The sequence below is a fragment of the Epargyreus clarus genome, unplaced genomic scaffold, assembly GCF_041222505.1.
Source record: "Epargyreus clarus isolate Ecla_fem2 unplaced genomic scaffold, WU_Ecla_fem_2.2 ptg000033l, whole genome shotgun sequence".
Classification (NCBI taxonomy): Eukaryota; Metazoa; Arthropoda; class Insecta; order Lepidoptera; family Hesperiidae; genus Epargyreus; species Epargyreus clarus.
In genome coordinates this window covers 4,832,052-4,853,360 of record NW_027332238.1, presented here as the reverse complement: position 1 = coordinate 4,853,360, position 21,309 = coordinate 4,832,052, and the positions used below count along the sequence as shown (strand labels likewise).

Here is a 21,309-nt window from a genome sequence, read left to right as displayed (position 1 = left end):
TGTTGCGAGCAGGTGTAGTCCATAGATTAATAAAGATACTTCGCCGCCTTAAAATTGAATGAAACCACAAACGGCTTGTTAGTAAGTTCTTTTTTTGAATTCTTGACAAATAAAAAACATTTATAGAGAAAATTTACGAATAAATAACTAACACTGCGTAATTTACATAATAAATAAATAATTATTTCAAATATTTTAGGGACGTTTTAGCACGGAGACGTGGCAAAACTTTTTTACGCAACTATTTCAATTCTCAAAACTGGGTACATTTTCTTGTTAGAAGTAATCTTTACTTATCTATGGTGTAGTCATACAATTTGCTACGGCGACGCGATTCATTTCTATATTCAGAGCGGACTACATGCGTACTAGCAGTATATAATCGGTTCGTATCTAGACAAATTATATCTAGCCTAACCCAGTTAGTACTAGATAGATGTAGGTGTCCTTACGCACCTATATTCGTAGTGGTACAAGGTTGTCGCATGGTGACTGGTGACTCAACACATGTTTTCTTTGTCATAAAACTTGAAGCTAAATACCTTGAATAACTATTGGTGTTATTGTTTATCTGTTAAATAAATGCACAGATAATTATGGTGATTATTTACCTGTTTGTATTGTTTTATATGTCGTAAAGAAAATAAGTATAATCTACACTAATATTATAAAGAGAAAGCTTTGGTTGTTTGTATGGTTGGAATGTTAGGCTCAAAAACTACTGGACCGATTTTAAAAATTCTTTCACCATTCGAAAGCTATATTATCTACGAGTAACATAGGCTATATTTTATATGAAATATATTTGATAAATAGATTTTGAGGCGTTACAAAATTTTGCCGGGTCAGCTAGTAATTATATAAATTGTTACTGAAAAGTTTAAAAAAATATTTTAAAACACTGTAGTTTGATTGACATTGTTTTATTTACAATCATTTGCGTAGTAACTGAATAACAAATTGATGTTGAAGAAAATATATTTATAACATGAATTTTTCAACTGGGATTTGAAATTCGAATGTAATGTACCAAAGCTATGTAGATACAAGGAATAGCGAAGAATAAACACGCTAAAATAAGTCACACATCCGATTTTATTAAAAACTAAACCTATACATTTACTTAAATTAAAAACAAATTGATTAAGGAATATATTTTAGCAATGACTTCATTAACACGCTTTTTTTTTATAAGAAAACTGCACCTGTGTTATTGCACTGTTATAGCACCTAATATAATGAACGGCAAACATAAAGAAAATGTTCATGAGAATATATTCGTTTTTCTTACATTATCCGATAGTAATATTAATTTCAAAACTAAAAATCACGCTATAACCACGATACAAATATAGTTTATACTGTGCTATAACAGTTATTGAAACTAAAAAGCAATAATTGTTTGCAATCTAGTAAATTTGCGATGAACTTTCTCTAAGGCGCTCGAACAATCTCGCCTCGAAAATCGTTAATCCTGCGGATGTTGATAAGGACAATGGTACAACATTATTAAAATCGTGTATTGTCATCGGTTTTTGATAATTCTTCAAAATTTTGAATTAAACTGAACGTTCAAAGTGGATAGAAATCGGGTTCAAAGATTCCGTTCGTAGTTACATACATACAACCCAAGCTAATAAAACAGTGTAAAAAATAATCTGTACGTATAAAGGCGGGAATCACTGATAACACCTTATCGCTTAAATCATTTACCAAATCTACCAAAATGTGTAATATTCTTAAATTTTGATTTACGGCCACGGTCAACGAACTATTCATATGTTGAAACGAATTTCGACTTGCAAAGTCAAGATGGCCGTTCGCGCCTTATTTTACGTCACATTTTTTCGTACGGTGAGTTCAAGGTTAGGACATAGCGCGTGTTCGGATACGATTGATATTTGTTTTCGTAAAATAAAAATCGTAGGTAAATAATTTCTTGTTTGTTGAGTACTATTTTTACTTTCTAAAATTGTTTCACCGATATTTCTTCCAACAATTGCATAATAAGTAGTTTTTTATCGATTTATCTACACTAATATTATAAAGAGGAAAACTTTGTTTGTTTGGTTGTAATGAATAGGCTCAAAAACTAGTGGACCGATTTTAAAAATTCTTTCACCATTCGAAAGCTACATTATCTACGAGTAACATAGGCTATATTATTTTATATGAAATATATTTGATAAATAGATTTTGAGGCGGTACAAATTTTGCCGGGTCAGCTAGTCGATAATATTATGATTGTTAATTGACCGAAAATTATATTTTTTATACCGCAAAATTCTGTTTAATTTTTTGAAAATAAATGCCATATTACGATTTCATGGCGTTATTAAGTCCAAAATCGTGAATACTTTTTTGAATAATTATTTATTAATAATGCAACGGATTGTAACGTATAATATAGGTTTTATTAAAAATATTATATAATTAACATAGATAATTAAAGATTACTCACTCCTAACAAGAAAATGTACCCAGTTTTGAGAATTGAAATAGTTGCGTAAAAAAGTTTTGCCACGTCTCCGTGCTAAAATGTCCCTAAAATATTTGAAATAATTATTTATTTATTATGTAAATTACGTAGTATTAGTTATTTATTCGTAAATTTTCTCAAAAAATGTTTTTATTTGTCAAGAATTCAAAAAAAGAACTTACAAATAAGCCGTTTGTGGCTTCATTCAATTTCAAGGCGGCTAAGTATCTTTACTAATCTATGATAATAACATAGATTAGTAGATAATAATGAATAATTATAAAAGTATTACATAAAACTAACGGTTAAACTCAGTAAATTTTAACTTGGTGACCATGGAATTTTAGCCGTGACCAACAAGTTGTTAACAAACAAAAAACATGGAGTTTTCCATTGCTTTCGTAATGGTCAAAGTACTTATCTAAAGTTAAATGAATAAAAAGTTTAAACTACGAATTATTATAAAAACAAAAACTTAGTCCTCAGGGGTAGCAGCGCATATATGGCCTATCTCAGGTAGGATTTTTATCTTATCTGGGTTTGATTACTGAAGTCCATGGGCGGCAGTAGCCACTTACAATCAGGTGGACTGCATGCTCGTTTCCAACTTCTGTATTATAAGGAACTATTTTCAAAAAGACCACGAGTTAAATTAAAATATTTTTAATTAATTCCAAGACCTCCACATATATCGTCCTTGACATCTGCTGTTTCCCGCCATATTGCCCTTTTTTTTAATCACCAACCAATACAGCGTTACAGCGAACTAAATATTATGTGGCCAGCATTATTTTTCGAGTGAAAATTTTAAATTATTATTAATTTTATTTCTTTTTATAATGTTGCACTAATGCAATAAATAATAATAGTTCAAAAATTATACTTTCAACATATAAACCACTACCCTTGTAACAATAGAAAGTTAGCAGAGAAAGTACAATAGACATATTGTACTCGCGAAAGCAGCCATTTTTTAACCCAAATTACGTATTTTTACGAATGCGTCAAATTAAAAAAGTAGTAGAATGCGTCAATTTTAGTATTAAGAAGCAAGAGGCCTATTTCTAATCGTAAGTAATATTATGCGAATTTGAGTTTGACTGTTTGTTTGTTACACTTTCACGTTTTAACTACATAACAGATTTCATGAAATTTTGTACACACGTTGTCAGGGGTCCAGAAAAGGACATAGGGTCCAATTTTCTCTATACGGATTTTTTATCTAGGTCATAGATTAAAGATACTTCGCCGCCTTGAAATTGAATGAAGCCACAAACGGCTTATTAGTAAGTTCTTTTTTTGAATTATTGACAACTAAAAATATTTTTAGAGATAATTTACGAATAAATAACTAATACTGCGTAATTTACATAATAAATAAATAATTATTTCTAATATTTTAGGGACATTTTAGCACGGAGACGTGGCAAAACTTTTTTACGCAACTATTTCAATTCTCAAAACTGGTTACATTTTCTTGTTAGGAGTGAGTAATCTTTACTAATCTTTACTATACCTAGTATAGTCCGCGTAAAACTGCTAGTCCGCTCTGAATATAGAAATAAATCGCGTCGCCATAGCAAGTTGTATGACTACACCTGCTCGCAACAACTTCAGAGCGGACTAGCAGTTTGGCGCGGACTATACGGAGCCTTAATAAATTAAATTAAGAAATGAAAGGTTTGAAACGACCGCCACATATTTATAATTAAATATAGCATAGTAGCTTTTTATCTATCCCTTGGGAATACTTTTTTTGGGTAAATTTTATGACAATCGGTTATATAGTTAAGGTGTGAAAGTGAACAAACAAACACACATTCACATTTATAATTGTTAGGCATAGATTAGTAAAGATGACTCACTCCGAAGTACTCCGAACAAGAAAACGTAACTAGTTTTGAGAATTGAAATAGTTGCGTAAAAAAGTTTTGCCATGTCTCCGTGCTAAAATGTCTCTAAAATATTTGAAATAATTATTTATTTATTATATAAATTACGCAGCATTAGTTATTTATTCGTAAATTTTCTCTAAAAATGTTTTTATTTGTCAAGAATTAAAAAAAAGAACTTACTAATAAGCCGTTTGTGGCTTCATTCAATTTCAAGGCGGCGAAGTATCTTTACTAATCTATGAGTTAAGACGTGCAAATGTAACAAACAAACAAACATTCACATTTATAATTGTTAGGATGCTTAATGAAGACAACTCTAAGGTCATACATTTAAAATCCATCAAGTGTAGGTCAGAAAGCGTGCCAAAGAATTTTAACACTCGAAAACATTACCCTCCTTTGAGGATGTTGAGTGAAAGATACTTAAAGATAAGATAAAAGATAATTTTGTCACTAATTTTGAGTGCATTTGTCTTTTAGTATATTGAGAGTAAATAAGCTAATTTAGAAACCTTTCTGGTTCGACTCCGGCGGCACCACCGCCGCACCTATTTCTGTTATAACAGCAGTGTTAAGCGCTGCTGTGTTCTGGTTTGAAGTGTGGTAAGGGAGATACTTTTCCGAGGCGTTCCAGTTTAGTCCTGAAACGTAGCGGCATATCTGCCGACCTCAGGTAGGAATCTAATCTTATCTGGGGTTGATTATAGATGTCCATGCGGCAGTAGCTTACCATCAGGTGGACTGTATACTCTCTACTCCTGTATTATAAAACGATATTTTCTTTTATATAATATAGGAGTAGCAGACGAGCATGCAGTTCATCTGATGGTAAGTGGCTACTGCCACCCATGGACATCTGTAATCATTGTAATCAACCCCAATTAGGATTAGATATTCCTACCTAAGGTCCGCCACAGATGCACCGCTACCTGAGGACTAAGCTGGAATGCCTCGTAAAAGTATGTCTCTTACCACACTTCAAACCAGAACACAGCAGCTACACAACTGTTATAACAGAAATAGGTGTGGCGGTGTCGCCGGAGTCGAGCCACAGAGGGTTCTACCACCTTCAAGTGCTAAAATACTTTATATGACGCGATATGAAAATCATACTATTTTATCCCAAGATTCATGAACAAGGAAGGTTAAGCAGACAATGAATATATTTCTGGATGTAAGCCATGGAGGGCAAATGGCCTTTATGTCACTTCAATGACGTTTAAATAAACGTTTTCAGAGAAAGGGTCAACGCATTCCAATATTTTTGGCGGGAGTTTATGATTGGTGCAGCTTTTTATGTTTGCTAGTTTTTGTATGTGGGTTTTTGTTTAAATATTCAACTTGTGGTCATTGTAGAATCTCCCGTTGGTAGACAAAAAAAAATATTTATATAAAAGAATAAAATTATTTCGTAAATAAATTTACAACTTTTTTATTCCCGCGTAAAATACAACTCTAATGTCAAGAGCGTTCTTTTTCTTTTTTTATGCTAACTTACAATCATACCTGCCAGTGATTATATAAATAAGAATTTAATATCATAAAAAAACACATAATGAAAATAACACAAAATAGGTGATTAATTAGAATAATACTAATAATAAAATAATTTAAATATTCAAGAACACAGAAGATTCAAAATGAAAATTTGCAAGCGCCATTGTACAATAGATGTGTACTTTAATTAGATATAGGTAGCTCGGGCATCGAACTCGAGACCTTCGTTGCAGACGGCGCGATCGATAAATTTTGGACATACTTTGTTTTGTAGTTACGACTGTTATACTACCTGAATCGTTTTTATAACTGCAGTGTTTCTGCAATAAAAATCCTTGCACCAATACTACTTAACATTCATAATCTATGTTAATATCTAATATTATCTTTTACTACGATAATAATACAAAATCTAATCGAATATTAAGAATTTAAATATAAAAATCCAATCCCTTTTTCGTGGATAATATTAGGGAAATAAATAAAAATCCTAATCCAGTTCCTGTGAGTTTTTGGAAATAAAAAGTATATAAAACACACTTATATTAAAATGCAAGGTTATGTGAAAATTTCAACTCAATCCATCGGTTATTTTTTGAGTTCTGCGGACACAAACATACGAGCGATTTTTTATATATAACAAGAACAAACTTAATTATCATAAACAAAAAAAAACACCGCTTAAAAGTGTAGCCTATGTCACTGCCAAAAATTAGACGAATCCAACGACACCTCATATGTTAATCCGTCAAGCCGTTTGGGCTGCAGCGTAACAAAGAATGAGACACTTGCGGCCGAAAAGCATTACCCTCTGCAACAAAAAATTACATGTTGAGCTGAACAGACAGACAAACTTTTACTGACTTTAGTACATTTAGCGATCAATCACTTTCTTTGTTTTCAAAAAAAAATAACTTATTATAGTGTTAAAAGATATGTTTCAATGTAAGACGCAGTTCGTACACGTGTCAGCTTGTGATAATCGCATGTGAATTGTTGCAATAAGTTATAGGGCTAAAGATATAGATGAGAAAGTGACGTCACTAATCATTACTTTGTTGTAGTCATATTGTCTGTCGTGTACAGAGGTTTGACCATTAGGCGCGAAAAGGTCTTTCAAAAATATTTTTTATGGACAAAAAGAGACTATTATTTTCGGACAGCCCTCATAGCAGGGGTAATATTTAGAAATCATTTCGAAAAATCTTTTGTCTTTATCTGTGCACTTACAGAATAGATTACTGGGTCTAAGGTTGCGGAAAATATAAATGATGTCATTATTAGCATTTCATTGTCTACCGTTGTCCTAATAATAAGATAAAAATAGATTAAGATAAGACTTTACGTACTTTATTAATGCAATTAATCTATGTAATTTTTCAATAGATCAAAATTTAACATTTATAACAGACAGAAATTGTTAATTTCGATTGAAATTTGACAATACTAATTGGCAGAAATTGTCAATTTCTATCTTTAGGGAAATATTGATTATTGAGGATAAGCTTAATATTTGGGCTTACATATAGAAAATTAAATTACTCGAAATACTTTTTAACTTTATTTTTCTATTTTAAATCGTGGTTTCTTCTAATATAAATAATAAAATCTCGTGAAAACTTCAGCATAAAAGTATATAAAAATTAAAAACGCGCTTACATCGACGTTGAGTTAAAATTTCAATTCAATCCTTTGTCTAATACTCGAGTTTTGCGAGCAGAAGCACGTGGAAGCTGAATTCTACTATGTATATGAAGGAAAAGGGAAAGTGGTCTAAATAAGATCACAGCTTCAGCATTCTACATACAATTATATATATTCTTCTATTATTTAAATTAAACGTACTAAACAATAGCTATTAATATCGATTTATCTATTTCAATATCATATTAATGATTGTAGATTAAAACGCGTAATAGAATCATGCGATGCATTTAAGTGCCGTAGACGTCAAACCAGTTTAAATTGAGCTCCCGCTCCCCCTCCACTGTTTATAAACGAGATCGAATCTGAACACGCGGGCTGAAAATAAGGGGGCATGCTATCTGGTCAACGAACGGAGAGACGCGTGAAAAGTTGGAAATTTAGTAGTCGCTCGCGGAACTTCGCACAGGTCGCGTGTCGTACGCGTATCGGAACGTAAACAAAGGACTTTGTTGTCGATTTATCGTATTTTTGAACGTTTTAGCGGGAATCACGCACCGCCATTTTTGTGTAAACATTTTTTTCGAGCGTAATTTTTATCGTTAAGTAATTGTTCCGTTTTAATTTTATATAATACGTAAAATAAATCGTTCTTTGTATTTTACAATTTGGTTTCGTTTTAGTTGATTTTAATATGTAATTAGTATGTAGTAAATGTCAGGTGTTAAGTGAATTCACGCGGTCATGTCGAATTCATTACAGAACGTACTTAGTTGGAATTTGAATTGTATGAATTTGAATAAATTTTAGTGCACTTTATATAACTTTGCCACTCAAAACAAGTTGTTTTGAAAGAAAAATGTTTGTCAGTTATAAATTAGATAGAAAATGGTAATCCTTTGTCCGTTTTCGCTGTGGTGCAAGGTTGTAGCCTATTTGCGACGTTTTAGGTAATTTTTCCGAGAACTCTTGCGTTGGCGTTGCGCCAACAAACTTTTTGGGAACTTCAATTTCCCGTGACTCAGTGACAATGTATCAAAACAAGTGTTTGAATTCGGGACACGATGTTTGGAGGGAAAAGTAACATTTAATCAAAATGTCTCCGGACAAACGTAAAGGGCGAAGTATCGTCGTCTGTAGAAATAAACCGAATTTAAGAACTCACTACGCTTAGCCCAGTGCCCTTATACCTTCAAAGGTTGAATTTGATCTCACAGTATTTTAGTGCTCAATATAAGTAAAAGACTGAGTACGTTAAGTTATTTAGAGGCGGCCGTGACGTTATTACATAGAAACTAGGTACATATTCAAGATGTTAGCGCTGAAGAAACTATATGGGGACGAGCTGCTTCGGCTGGCTCTAGTCCTCAGTCTTCTGAAGGCGAACCCGGACGACTACTTGGAGAATGAAACTCAGCAGCTGATAGCCGGCTTACACATATCCAACGGCTCAGATTGGTCGTTGGAGCAGGAGGCCCGGACGCTCATCCGACCCAGATTCGTCCACCCAAAGTCTTTGGACAACATATTGATGAACTACGAACGACAGCTTTTCGAAGAGCTAAATTCGCTGGGGCGGTACAACTCCTACGTGGTGAACAATGACCGGATGTGGAATAATCAGGGACCAGTGGTTCATACATATTTAGTTAATAACGTAGCGACGGACACAGTAGTGCCGGGGCTCGCGCCGTCGGCGGTCCTCGACGAGAACCCCGACCAGGATGGGGTGTCAGCTGACGAGAACGTAGCACAAGAGGTCAAAGTAGTGGACGAAGAAGACACGGTGAACTCGACGCAAGAAACTCGGGACGAGAAACCTCAACCTGATGCAGTTGTTACGCTGTCGGCGGATTTCTTCAATAATCGTTCAGAATCTGATGTGTTCGCTGAAATAGCGACACGTTCGTTCGACGTTAACGAGTTTCTGCTTGACGAGATGCATATCAAGAACGAGCCTAAGGATTCAGCGTCGGAGGAACTGAGAGACATACAAGTGAAGATCGAAAGGGAACCAGATGACTTGTACAGTGATAATGCAATAGATGACTTTGTTCCGTACTTTTCAGAGAAATCTGAGAGGTTAGGATATGGAGAAAACTCAGTTTTCCATCAAAATCTGGCTGATCTTCAAGACTACAAGGAGTTATTCGATGTCAAAGAGCTACAAAATGATCTAGACTTCCTCGATGTGAAACAACAGGAGAATCTCGAACAGTATCTTCTAGAAAACACTCCATTAGACCCAGAAGTGTATGAACTGGCGCCGATGTTCGAAGAGGAGCTCATTCTGGACATGAAGAGAGAGCGAGCCAGCACTAGTTTCACATCAGCCAGTTCCAGTGGTGTGAGCGAGATGAACTCCTCGATAGCTGATGCGGACATGAAGGTGGAAGTCGACGTGAAGCTGGAACCGGATGTAAAGTTGGAGCCCGACGAGGGACATCACAGTGGCGACGAATTAACACAAGAGGTGAGTACTTAGCTTTAGTTTTTGCATAGCGAATAGATAGCCAGTTCATTATTTTTTAATCTGGGGGTCGTGATTTAGGGGTTGGTGTTTATTATTAAAGGGGTCGTAATTTACAAAAAGTAAAACCCGTATACAGACGATTGGCTTACAAAATGAATGATAAAATATTATAAAATTAAATGTTATGTCATCGTCGACAACCCATTACTGTCCCACTGCTGGGCACGGATCTCCTCCCAGAATAATAATAATAAAATAATAATAATAAATAATAAAAAATCCTTCATACATCGTCCGAGAATTAGATTTACGAAAATCCATCTTCATAGAGTTACAAAAATCCACAGTCTTAGACACAGCATCTATTGTTCGGCGATTTTTAAGGCCACTTTTTAACTGTAACTATAGAAATAAAAAATTAAAGAAAAAACATGAAACATCTGTAATCTGTAATCAACTCCAGATAGGATTAGATATTCCTGCTTGACGTCAGCCACAGATGCGCCGCTACCCCTTTGGACTAAGCCAGCACGCCTCTGTCAAGTGTGTCTCACTTACCACACTGCAAACCAGAACATAGCAGCGCTACACTGCTGTTATAACAGAAATAGGTGTGGCGGTGGTGCCGGAGTCGAACCACGAGGGGTTCTTTAAATAGTTAAGGGGAGTCCCTTATAAACGCCTATCATAGGTACTATTTATCAACTTCATTTCAATTCGACCTATTTTGACCGTGCACGGTGAAATCAATTATCATACAGTGATGTGGGTTTCATTTGCTTGTTTTTATGAAAGGAAAAACGAAAAATATATAGGTATAGTCCGCGTAAAACTGCTAGTCCGCTCTGAATACAGAAATGAATCGCGTCGCCATAGCAAATTGTATGACTATACCTGCTCGCAACTTCAGAGCGGACTAGATGTTTGGCGCGGACTATACACTAGTAGTGCCTGCTGCTTAAAAAAACATGACATACATATAACTGAAAATTTTTACTTTCATTGGAATGACAGTAACGCCATCTGTCGAAAATTGGTCGTACTAACTCAGAAACCTTCGTGGGCTCATGCACAACAACTTTGCTGAAGATCATCACATGATCAAATGCATATTTTACGATTCTATAAAGGACATAACGAAAAAAAATATTTTTTACAGATTCGTGCGTAATATCAGTACTGTTAAACGCTGCTGTGTTCTAGTTTGAAGTGTGATAGAGACATACTTTTCCGAGGCGTTCCAGCTTAGTCCTCAGGGATAGCGGCGCATCTGTGGCCGACCTCAGGCAGGAATCTAATCTTATCTGTAATTGATTACAGATGTCCATACGGCAGTAGCCACTTACCATCAGGTGGACTGCATGCTCGTCTACTACTTCTATATAATAAAAAAAATCAAGATTGTTACTTAAAATCCTTAATATCTGAAATAGAAATAGCATTTCAAAGCGAGTAAAACCACAAAATATAGGTACCCTGACCCGGTTGTATGACCTACACACACATGAGTCAATACCACACACAGACACGTGTACGTGTGTAATTTCATTCAGTTACTATAGTGCTATTACGAGTATAGTCCACGTAAAACTGCTAGTCCGCTCTGAATATAGAAATGAATCGCGACGCCATAGCAAATTGTATGACTACACCTGCTCGCAACTTCAGAGCGGACTAGTAGTTTGGCGCGGACTATACTTATCTAAATCTAACTATACTCCAGCCAAATTGGAAGAAGAATGTTTACCAACAATCGTCGCTTAGCAACCGATAACGGGCATATAACAATAACCTTTTTTCATTAGCACAATTTATTAATGTATAATATTATGTAAAATAAAAGAAAATTTCCGTTGTTTTCTATCCTATTCTATACACTATACCTAATGTCTGGTTTTAATTAAATATTGTGAATAAATATTTGACCTTGAGTTTAATTAGATTTCGAGAATAATCTCGCAAGATATATTTTAAATCAGCATTTAAATGCGTATTAAGTGAATTTATACAATTTTCTTAGATATTATGCTGTGTGATATTCTATTTTAATCAGAATGAAAAAAATAATGTAATTTAGAGTAATGGTAGTTTAATATCCTCCATGGCAATATGTACACGTCTCGTATTTGGACTCTAAGAGAATAAATAGACTGTAAGTTAGTAAATACTCTATTCCCAGAGTAGATTGGAAAATAAAATTGAAATTGGTTTAGTAGTAACTAAAAATAAAAATAAAAACTTGGAGTTTTGTACATATTTATTTAGCTATTATTACATGTATGAACGGGTTAAAATGATTAAATTAAATAGCACAAATTACAAGTATGTAATACATCATGTAAAAATACAAATCCTTAAGGTTTTTTGGCCGCCCATTATAGATTTTGAATAAGACTCCTGAAGAAATTTCGAAGGTTAGTCCAGTTAGTACTTTTATATATAAAGAGAATGCAGATATTAGTAAACTCCAGATTGTAATTATTATAGTTTGTAAGAGTCTTGTTCAAAATTACAGACATGTTGTTATTATTCATCAAATTTACGTCAAACGGGAATTACATCAAACGGGAAAGAATACCATCATAAATAAATTATTCATCTTCTTCATCACTGGCAGAACTTGATGGACTTGTTGAACTGTCTGTCACTCGAATAATAAAATTGTCAATTACATTATCTGAAATGCCGTCAAGTTCTGCCATTTTCTTTTCCTCTTTAATTACATGATTGACACATTGTTGCCATGCCGCAGAAGTTATAGATTTAATTGCTTCACTTAATATTTTTTTTAAATCAATTATTTTAAATGTTTTGTTTTTTTCTGCGACATGGCCTTTTACTTGGCCCCATATCAACTCGATAGGATTTAATTCGCAATGGTACGGTGGTAATCTTAATACCTCAATGTTGTGCTGCTTCGCCATTGTATCGCATACAAATGCTGAGTATTTTTCCCGTTCAGGTGTTACCAAGTCGATAAGCTGTGCTTTTATCATCTCTGCTTGGTACGAGATACCTTTTTCTGTTAGCCAACTTTGTATGTCTTTTTTTAACCAATTCATAGAAGGAACTCGTTCCAAGCGTCGAGAATGATATGGGGCATTGTCCATTACAATTATGGAGTTTGGTTCTAATTTTTCTAGAGTTCTAGAGAACCACTCTTCAAACACCTTCGAGTTCATCTCTCTATGATAGTCGCCTTCACCTTTTTTACTTTCGAAAATTAAGTCTGCATTTTCACAAATCCATCCTCGTTACCTATAAAAAAAATGATAAATATTAAAATGTGAAAAGTACATGTAGCAGTCTAGTGATCATATATTGACTATATGGCATAGAAACTATACTTTTACGTTAACCTGATTAGCTATGCATGAGTTTATTTTTTTACAAAACTTTTTTCAATTCCATGATAACACACATCTAAAATTATGTGATCCTTAAGATCCTAACAATATTAGGATGATAACATACCAATGTGTACAACTATCAAGCGCTTCCCTTTTCCCGATGGAGCTTTCAAGCCAGTTGAGAGTCCCTCCTGATAGGCTTGTCGAGCAGACTCAATGGAAAGGTCTTGCCATATTTTACTTTTTGTATGTCCTGAAACCAAATAATATATTATTGCTTTAAATTATTTTAATATAAATAATTTTATACACAGTGTGTGCCAAAGATGTGATAAAATATTGATTATGACATTTAAATTCTACTTATTAATAATAATTTATATGGTTACTGTTTAAATAAAGATCAATAAGTATACAGAAATGATTGATTCTATATAAAAAATAAGTTAAAATTGTTTATGTACCTTCGTTAACCCAAGTCTCATCCAAATAATAAATTTTGCGTCTTTGTTCTCTCATCCTTAGCATTTTTTGAAGATAATAGAAGCGCCATCGCACAATTTCTTCCTTTTCAATGAGAACACTTCGTCTCGACCGTTTCAAATATTTAATCTTTAGTTTATTTAAAACTTTTTGAAAGGTAGTTCTTTTAAAGCTTGGTAAGCTGTCGTCCTCGTTCACTAAATTTAAAACTTTTTCAATTGTTGGTGGATCGTTATCAAAGAATAACATGTGCACCTTCCTACGAATTCCACTCAAGGTCATATCGTCCAATTTGTCCATTATTGTCCCCTTTTTAGGAGCTGGAGTCGGTGACGAAACTCGTTTATGAGTTCGATATTCTTTTATTATTCGGTACACAGTACTCAAATGTACGCCGGCAGTTTCTGCAGTTTTTTTTGCGACATCTTTACTGTATATAAAACTATCTTTTGGCCACATTTCTTCGATAGTTTTATAAATGTTACATATACCTGTTTTCTCCGAGGAACTGAGTGAACACCTCGCTCGTTTCTTCTTTGGAGAAGAAAACTTCTGCAGGCCACTCGGACCCGGTTGGGAATCACTCATTATAACAAGAACAACAAAACAAACAAAACGAAAAAAAAAAAAAACTCAACAAAATAACAGAACAACACTATAACAGGAATATTTAACAAACAAATAACAATGGATAACAGAGATATTAACACGCACAGTACTCGTAATCGTAAGCAGCCATGTTGTAAACATCATTGTAACACGACCAAATTCGGAGAGTGCGTTTCGTTATAGCTAAGCAGTCAATGTAAACAAAATGTTTTTTTTTGTATTTGTAACAATGAACTATTATTATAAAGTTATATTTAAAATATTATACATTAGTATAAATAAAATTATTTTCAAATAATAATTTAATCATATACTACGAAAATAGTGGATAAATTAAAATGTCAGCTTACACTTCAAAAAATATTATTTGCTACTTTAAATAAAACGAAACGCAATTGTGTTTTTTAAATAGTCGGATTATAAAGCAATTATTATGCAGCTAATTTAAAATGAAGCAGTAAAAGTGGGGTTGTAAAGAAATTTACGTACTCTTTTTTTTTGATGGACTGTTTCGATTTTTCAAAATCGTAACCAAAAGTTCTTATTACCTGGCATACGCTTATTTACAGGGTTTTCACTTACTTACTGATAAGGATATTTTATTCATCTTTGTCTATACGCAACAATATGAAAGTTGTGAGAGTACTTTGCATGTAATAAGGTATAGAAATAATGGATACAATTTAATTGTGAAGTTTTTTGTTAAATTAAAAATGAAAACAAGGATAATAGTAATTTTTACAGTACCAAAATTTTGATGACCCTAATATCGGTTTGTTTACATGAATTCTCTTCGCATCGTGGCGGAGGTATAGATAATATTAGTGCGAATGAAATATAGATAATATTAGTTTTTTTATTACTCTTTCACGCTTTTTTACATTTTTTTAAATATAATAAAAGAGTAGCAGATTAGCATGCAGTTCACTTGAAGGTTAGTGTCTACTGTTGCCTACGGACATCTGTAATCAACCCCAGATAGGATTAGAATCCTACCTGAGGTCGGCCACAGATGCGCCATTACCCCTGGGGACTAAGCTGGAACGCCTCGGAAAAGTATGTCTCCCTTACCACACCCTTCAAACCAGAACAGCAACGATTATATATATTAAAACTAGCTGAAACGTTGTGATGCCATATACATAAAAAAATGTTAAGGGTGAACAACCCTTATCACTTAGGGGTATGAAAAATAGATAGTAGCCGATTCTCATACCTACTGAATATGCATATAAAATTTGATGAAAATCGGTATAGCCGTTTCGGAGGAGTACGGTAACTAACATTGTGACACGAGAATTTTATATACGAGTATACTATACACTAGGCTTTATTATAATCAACATCGACATTGTGAATTTATGTAATTTATTTTTATCTGTCTATTGAAATGTATTATTTATAATGATTGTTAATAAGTGTAATTGGTGCATAACCGTTCTTCTTAACATTAAACAATAAATAAATAATTAAACTATAGTATGATACATATATCATAATCAACAACCCATTACTGTCCCACTGCGTCCGTACCCCTGCGCTGACCAATAGCGTATTGGTAGACTTCACATACCTTTGAGATTTTTTTTATAAATCTCTCAGGTATGCAGGTTTCCTCACGATGTTTTCCTTCACCGTTTAGCAAGCGTAATTAATTTCTAATACGCACTAATAAGTAATTTCTAATACGCACATAACTTTTAAAAATCGGAGGTGCGTGCCTGGTATTTGAACCTCGGACCCTTCGATCGAGAGGCCGAGTTTCTTAACCACTAGGCTATCACTGCTCCTACCTATAAGACCTACCTACCTATAAGATATTTATATATATATATATATATTTCTTATGTGCGTGTGTATGTCACTGAACTGCTCCTAAACGACTGGACTGATTTTGATTAAATTTGTTGTGTGTGTTCAAGGGGACTTGAGAATGGTTTACATTCACAATTTAGTCCGTGGGAAAAGGTTTTTTTAATTATGTTGTTCAGTTTTGTCTATGGTTCTACGTATTAATTATCTGTCGTTGGTATTAATTTTAATCTGTAGATTAAAAGCATAGAGATTTATAGTTTGAAATAGTTCGTTGTAGTACCGTTGTCGTCGTGTCGTTCGTGGTGGTGTATGCCGCCACCGGGATAAAACTTGTTCGAGAAGCTTCGGAGTCGTCGGTCGCGCTCGCGCATATTTGTCGTTTTAGTTATACTCCGAAGTAGAAGCCACTATTCGTATTCGTAGCGTTTCCTTTAAATTCGCGTTAACTTCATTGTTCGCGGTGCAACGTGCTGTAAGATCGACGCCACGTGAGAAGAGGAAGAAGGTATAGGTAACCGGTAGACCATTCCGAAGGTAAGACTAGCTAGCTCGAGCTTAGGGTGAGTTGAAGGTGCCTTATACCTAGTACAAGAGGCTGCGCCCATCAGCAGCAGGTGAGTGCGTGACCCTATAGTACTTTGCATCTTATTTTTCGTATATACAGTACACTTAACCTTCTTCGGGACACGGTCATCCTGTCCATCGAAGAGAGGAACATTCGGTTCCTTATTTATTCTAACGGCCGCGGAAATCTTAATATTTTCGGTCTCGGAGCCGAATGCATAACATTTTTGGTCTTCGAGACGAATTCACCACATATGTTATATAAAAATTAATATCTATATATCTTTTATAGAATCGTAAACTATGCATTTGATCAAGTGCCGATCTTTAGCAAAGTTGTTGTCCAAGAGCCCACGTAGGTTTGTGAGTTGGTAAGACCAATTTTCGACAGATGGCGCCACTATCACTCCAATGAAGATACAAATTTTCTGTTTTAATGTATGTCATATTATTCCTTTAAAACGTGGGCGAAGCCGCGGGCACCACTAGTATAGGTATAAATATTAAATATAAAAAAGTATTATCCATATGTAAGTCAGCATCCACAGTCCACACATTTCCATCGAAATAGAACATAATAAAATCTTAAAAAAGGTATCTAAAATTATATTTAAATTTCGAATTTTTTTGTTATTTATATTCTACATTTGAATTTTCAAAAATATGCGATTTAAAAAGAAATAAATCCTCATAAATAAAAAAAATATACGTCTAGAATGTTTAATGCATCGGCCGGGAATCGAACCCGGGCCGCCCGCGTGGCAGGCGAGCATTCTACCACTGAACCACCGATGCTTGTGTCAGAGTGCTCAAATTTACATATAGATTGTTAACGTATTACTGTTCTACTGGGCACGGGTCTCCTCTCAGAATGAGGATTAGGCCATAGTCCACCGCGCTGGACAAGTGCGTATTGGTAGACTTCACATGCCTTTGAGAATTTTTTTTTTAAGATTTCTCAGGTTTGCTATAGTGATAATTAATGTTAGACGTTGTCAAATTACGGTTTTTGTTTAATAAAACTTGGATGGATCGGATATTAATAATGGACGTAAGTTTATTTAATAGAATGTAATGTCGTTTGTTTTATTGTTTAATAAAACTTGGATGGATCGGTTATTAATAATAGACAAGTTATTGTATAGAATGTAATTTTGTTAGTTTTAATATGATTGTAAAATTCGTCATTTTGTTATAAGCATCGGTGGTTCAGTGGTAGAATGCTCGCCTGCCACGCGGGCGGCCCGGGTTCGATTCCCGGCCGATGCATTGCCCGCCGGGTGGTTTTTGTCTTTTTTTCTTATATTTATTATTTTAATGAAAATAATATTGAAATTTAAAAAGACAAAGTATTTTTTGTATAAAATTGTGCAAGAAAATTTTCTAAAGGAAAAAATAAATGTATTTATAATTTTATACACACCTGTAAGTGGTCGCCTAAACGGTCAAATATATTGTGCAATATTGCGAATTGTGCAATATTATTGACAGTTTAGGGTTAATATTGAAATTTGCACAAAAAGATTGAACGAAAGTTTGAGCGAGTTTAATTTTTATTGCACCATATTTTTCACATTTCACAAGCCATTTCACAAGGTGCTTCGTTATGGAGAGAACTATTCTCAATCTCCGACTGAACACAAAAACATTGTGCAGATTGTATAATTATGCAATATAATTGCTCGTTTGGAGTTAGATCACCTTTCAATCTTATTGTACAACTAGTTTTTGCCAGCGGCTTCGCCCGCGTTTAAAAGAAAATAATATGACATTCATAAAACTGAAAATTCGTACCTTCATTGGAATGAAAGTGGCGCCATCTGGCGAAAATTGGTCGTACCAACTCTGAAAGCTTCGTGGGCTCATAGACAACAACTTTTGAAGATCATCACTTGATGAAATGCATAGTTTACGATTCAATCCTTACTAATATCGATTACAATAATCGACTTTTTGGTCCAAAAGATTGATTCTCCGATTAATCTATCTTATATCGCCATCTCTAGTTCCCGTGGGATTTCCGGGATAAAAACTATCCTATGTCCCTTCTCGGGTCTCAGACTATCTTTGTACAAAATTTCATTAAAATCGTTTCAGTGGTTTAGGCGTGAAGAAGAGACAAACAGACAGACAGAGTTACTTTCGTATTTATAATATTAGTAAGGATAAAAAGTATTGTACAATGTTATTGTAGGTTTAGGGTATATTTTCATTATAATACTTTTTTTATTACTTTATGTTAAAGGGTCTAAAATTATAATTGTTGGTGAGTTGCAATCTAGCGGGAAACTATACAAAAAAGGATATTATATTGTCTAGAGAATAAGATGTCATAGAATGGATTGTCAGAGAAAATAAAGAATGGATCTGTTATTGAATCTTTTGTTATATAAAGCTTTCAGGAATAATGAGCCTACAAAACTTATTTAATAATTGTTTGCAATTGTAAAAAGCGCAGAATTTCCTTTATATTTTCCTTGTCTTGAATGTCAGAATACTTGACGACCCGCGTGGCGGAGCGGCCACCATACCGGTCTGACGCGCAAAGGGTCCCTGGTTCGATCCCCGGCCAGACAGATATCTAAATGAGAAATTTAGATTTCTGTTTCTGGGTCTGGGTGTTTGTGTATTTGTCTGTATGTGTCCATGGCACCCACGACACAGGGAATCCTAGTGTGGGGCTGTGAGTGTAGAAAGCGTTTATTATTATTATTATTTTGAAGGGCGAAATCTTTGTTAATTTTCAAAAAGACTATGTAACATTGTCTTCTACAGAAATAGTTTTGATATATTTCTTATTTTACGTGTTTCGTATATATGAGGTCGCGTTCCGATCTGGTAGTAATCTAAGAAAAAATATTGTAACTGACAATTTGTTAGTCTCTCCGAAGGCCTATACATAATAAATATATTTAATTTAATTATTATCTATATTTTAAAGAACCCTTCGTGGTTCGCTAAAGGTACCACTGTCACACCTGTTTTTAACTTATAGCAACAGTTCCGTTCCGGTTTGAAGAGAAAGACTCGCGCGCCATCTATTATACAATGAAAGTACTAATTCAACAAGTTATACTGATGTCCAATTTTTATTGGCTACAACGCCATCTGTCGTACGGGTAGGATATTTAATTTTTACCTTAAGTTTTAGTTAATAAATAACTAGTTTTTAGGCTTCGTTCGCAATCAGAGGATTTTATCTATTCCTCGGGAACGCTATGTTTTTCGGGATAAAAGAACATAGGGTACATGTTCGTTTCGAAACTGACGTGTGATGATGTAAATGTAGTTAAGGCATGAGAGTAACAAACAAACACATTGCCACGTCTCCGTGCTAAAATGTCCCTAAAATATTTGAAATTATTATTATAAATTATTTAATTATCATGAAAATTACGCAGTATTAGTTATTTATTCGTAAATTTTCTCTAAAAATGTTTTTATTTGTCAAGAATTCAAAAAAAGAACTTACTATAATAAGCCATTTGCGGCTTCATTCAATTTTAAGGCGGCGAAGTATCTTTACTAATCTATGACTTAGGATGATAGTACCATTTTAACAAGTTATGTGTCGTCCGTCGTACCGGTGTCCAATTTTAATGATTTTATTATTTTAATACAAAAATGATCGTTTTCCTTCACCCTTTTAAGCAAGTGATAATTAATATCTAATTAACTTTGAAAAATCAGAGCGTGCCTGGGATCTGAACCATGGACCCCTTATTCAAGAGGCCGATCTTAACCACTAGGCTACTACTGTTTTTTCATTATTAAAAAAAATTCAAAGGTATGTGAAGTCTACCAATACGCACTTGGCCAGCGCGGTGGACTATGGCCTAATCCGCATTCTGAGAGGAGACCCGCACCCAGTAGTAGCACAGATTAATACATAGTTATTAATGCAGTGGGACAGTAATAGTAATAATGAAATAATTTATGATATAATTAAAGTGTAAACGAATTGTTCCTATCTAAATATATTCTAGCGTTGTTAACCTTGCAGTTCTTTGACCGCACGTGACCTTGGGGAATTCGTAAATACGTATTTCAAGTACACACGCCTCCATTCTAGTGTGAACGGTATCTTCAGTGTTCTCGAACGAATATGAAGGAAATCGGTAGAGTTGGTGTCCGCGCCAAACTGCTAGTCCGCTCTGAAGTTGCGAGCAGGTGAAGTCATACAATGTGCTATGGCTGTATAGTCCGCGCCAAACTGCTAGTCCGTTGAAGTTGTTGCGAGTAGGTGTCATACAATTTGCTATGGCGACGCGATTCGTTTCTATATTCAGAGCGGACTAGCAGTTTGTCGCGGACTATACCAAATTTCGGAGTGATACGGAATACCGGCGATTTATTTCCTGAAAATATTCTCAGAACTGCAATAAAAAAAAATTATGATCGATTTTTAAGGAACCGATACTCTAATATTAATCGATTTAAAAAAGATTGACTTGATTTCAAAATCGAAGTTTTACCCCATCCCTACTGTCAAATAAACAA

At 34.3% G+C, this 21,309-nt stretch overlaps 1 protein-coding gene, 1 long non-coding RNA gene and 2 other non-coding genes across 12 annotated transcripts in view; 2 read left to right on the top strand and 2 right to left on the bottom strand.

Annotated features, from left to right (window-relative positions):
* Positions 1 to 21,309, top strand: part of LOC140755454 (segmentation protein cap'n'collar) — a 150,088-nt gene that overhangs the window by 26,346 nt on the left and 102,433 nt on the right. For 4 of the 9 annotated variants that reach the window (XM_073090718.1, XM_073090722.1, XM_073090721.1 and 1 more), the window contains exon 2: positions 8,466 to 9,988. The exons of 3 other annotated variants lie outside the window; for them this stretch is intronic. In XM_073090718.1, the coding sequence (XP_072946819.1) occupies positions 8,828 to 9,988 (1,161 nt within the window). In that variant the 5' untranslated portion in view covers positions 8,466 to 8,827. Of the gene's footprint in view, positions 1 to 7,969; positions 8,086 to 8,465; positions 9,989 to 21,309 lie in introns of those variants that run through there. 2 more of the 9 variants (XM_073090719.1, XM_073090720.1) reach the window with 2 other exon arrangements.
* Positions 12,228 to 15,132, bottom strand: LOC140755463 (uncharacterized). The gene is made up of 3 exons (XR_012103777.1): positions 13,803 to 15,132; positions 13,463 to 13,591; positions 12,228 to 13,246 (listed from the first exon to the last, which is right to left on the bottom strand). It is a non-coding gene; the product is annotated as an uncharacterized LOC140755463 (long non-coding RNA).
* On the bottom strand, positions 17,534 to 17,604 carry TRNAG-GCC (transfer RNA glycine (anticodon GCC)). Its single transcript has one exon. It is a non-coding gene; the product is annotated as a tRNA-Gly (tRNA).
* On the top strand, positions 18,008 to 18,078 carry TRNAG-GCC (transfer RNA glycine (anticodon GCC)). The gene has a single exon. It is a non-coding gene; the product is annotated as a tRNA-Gly (tRNA).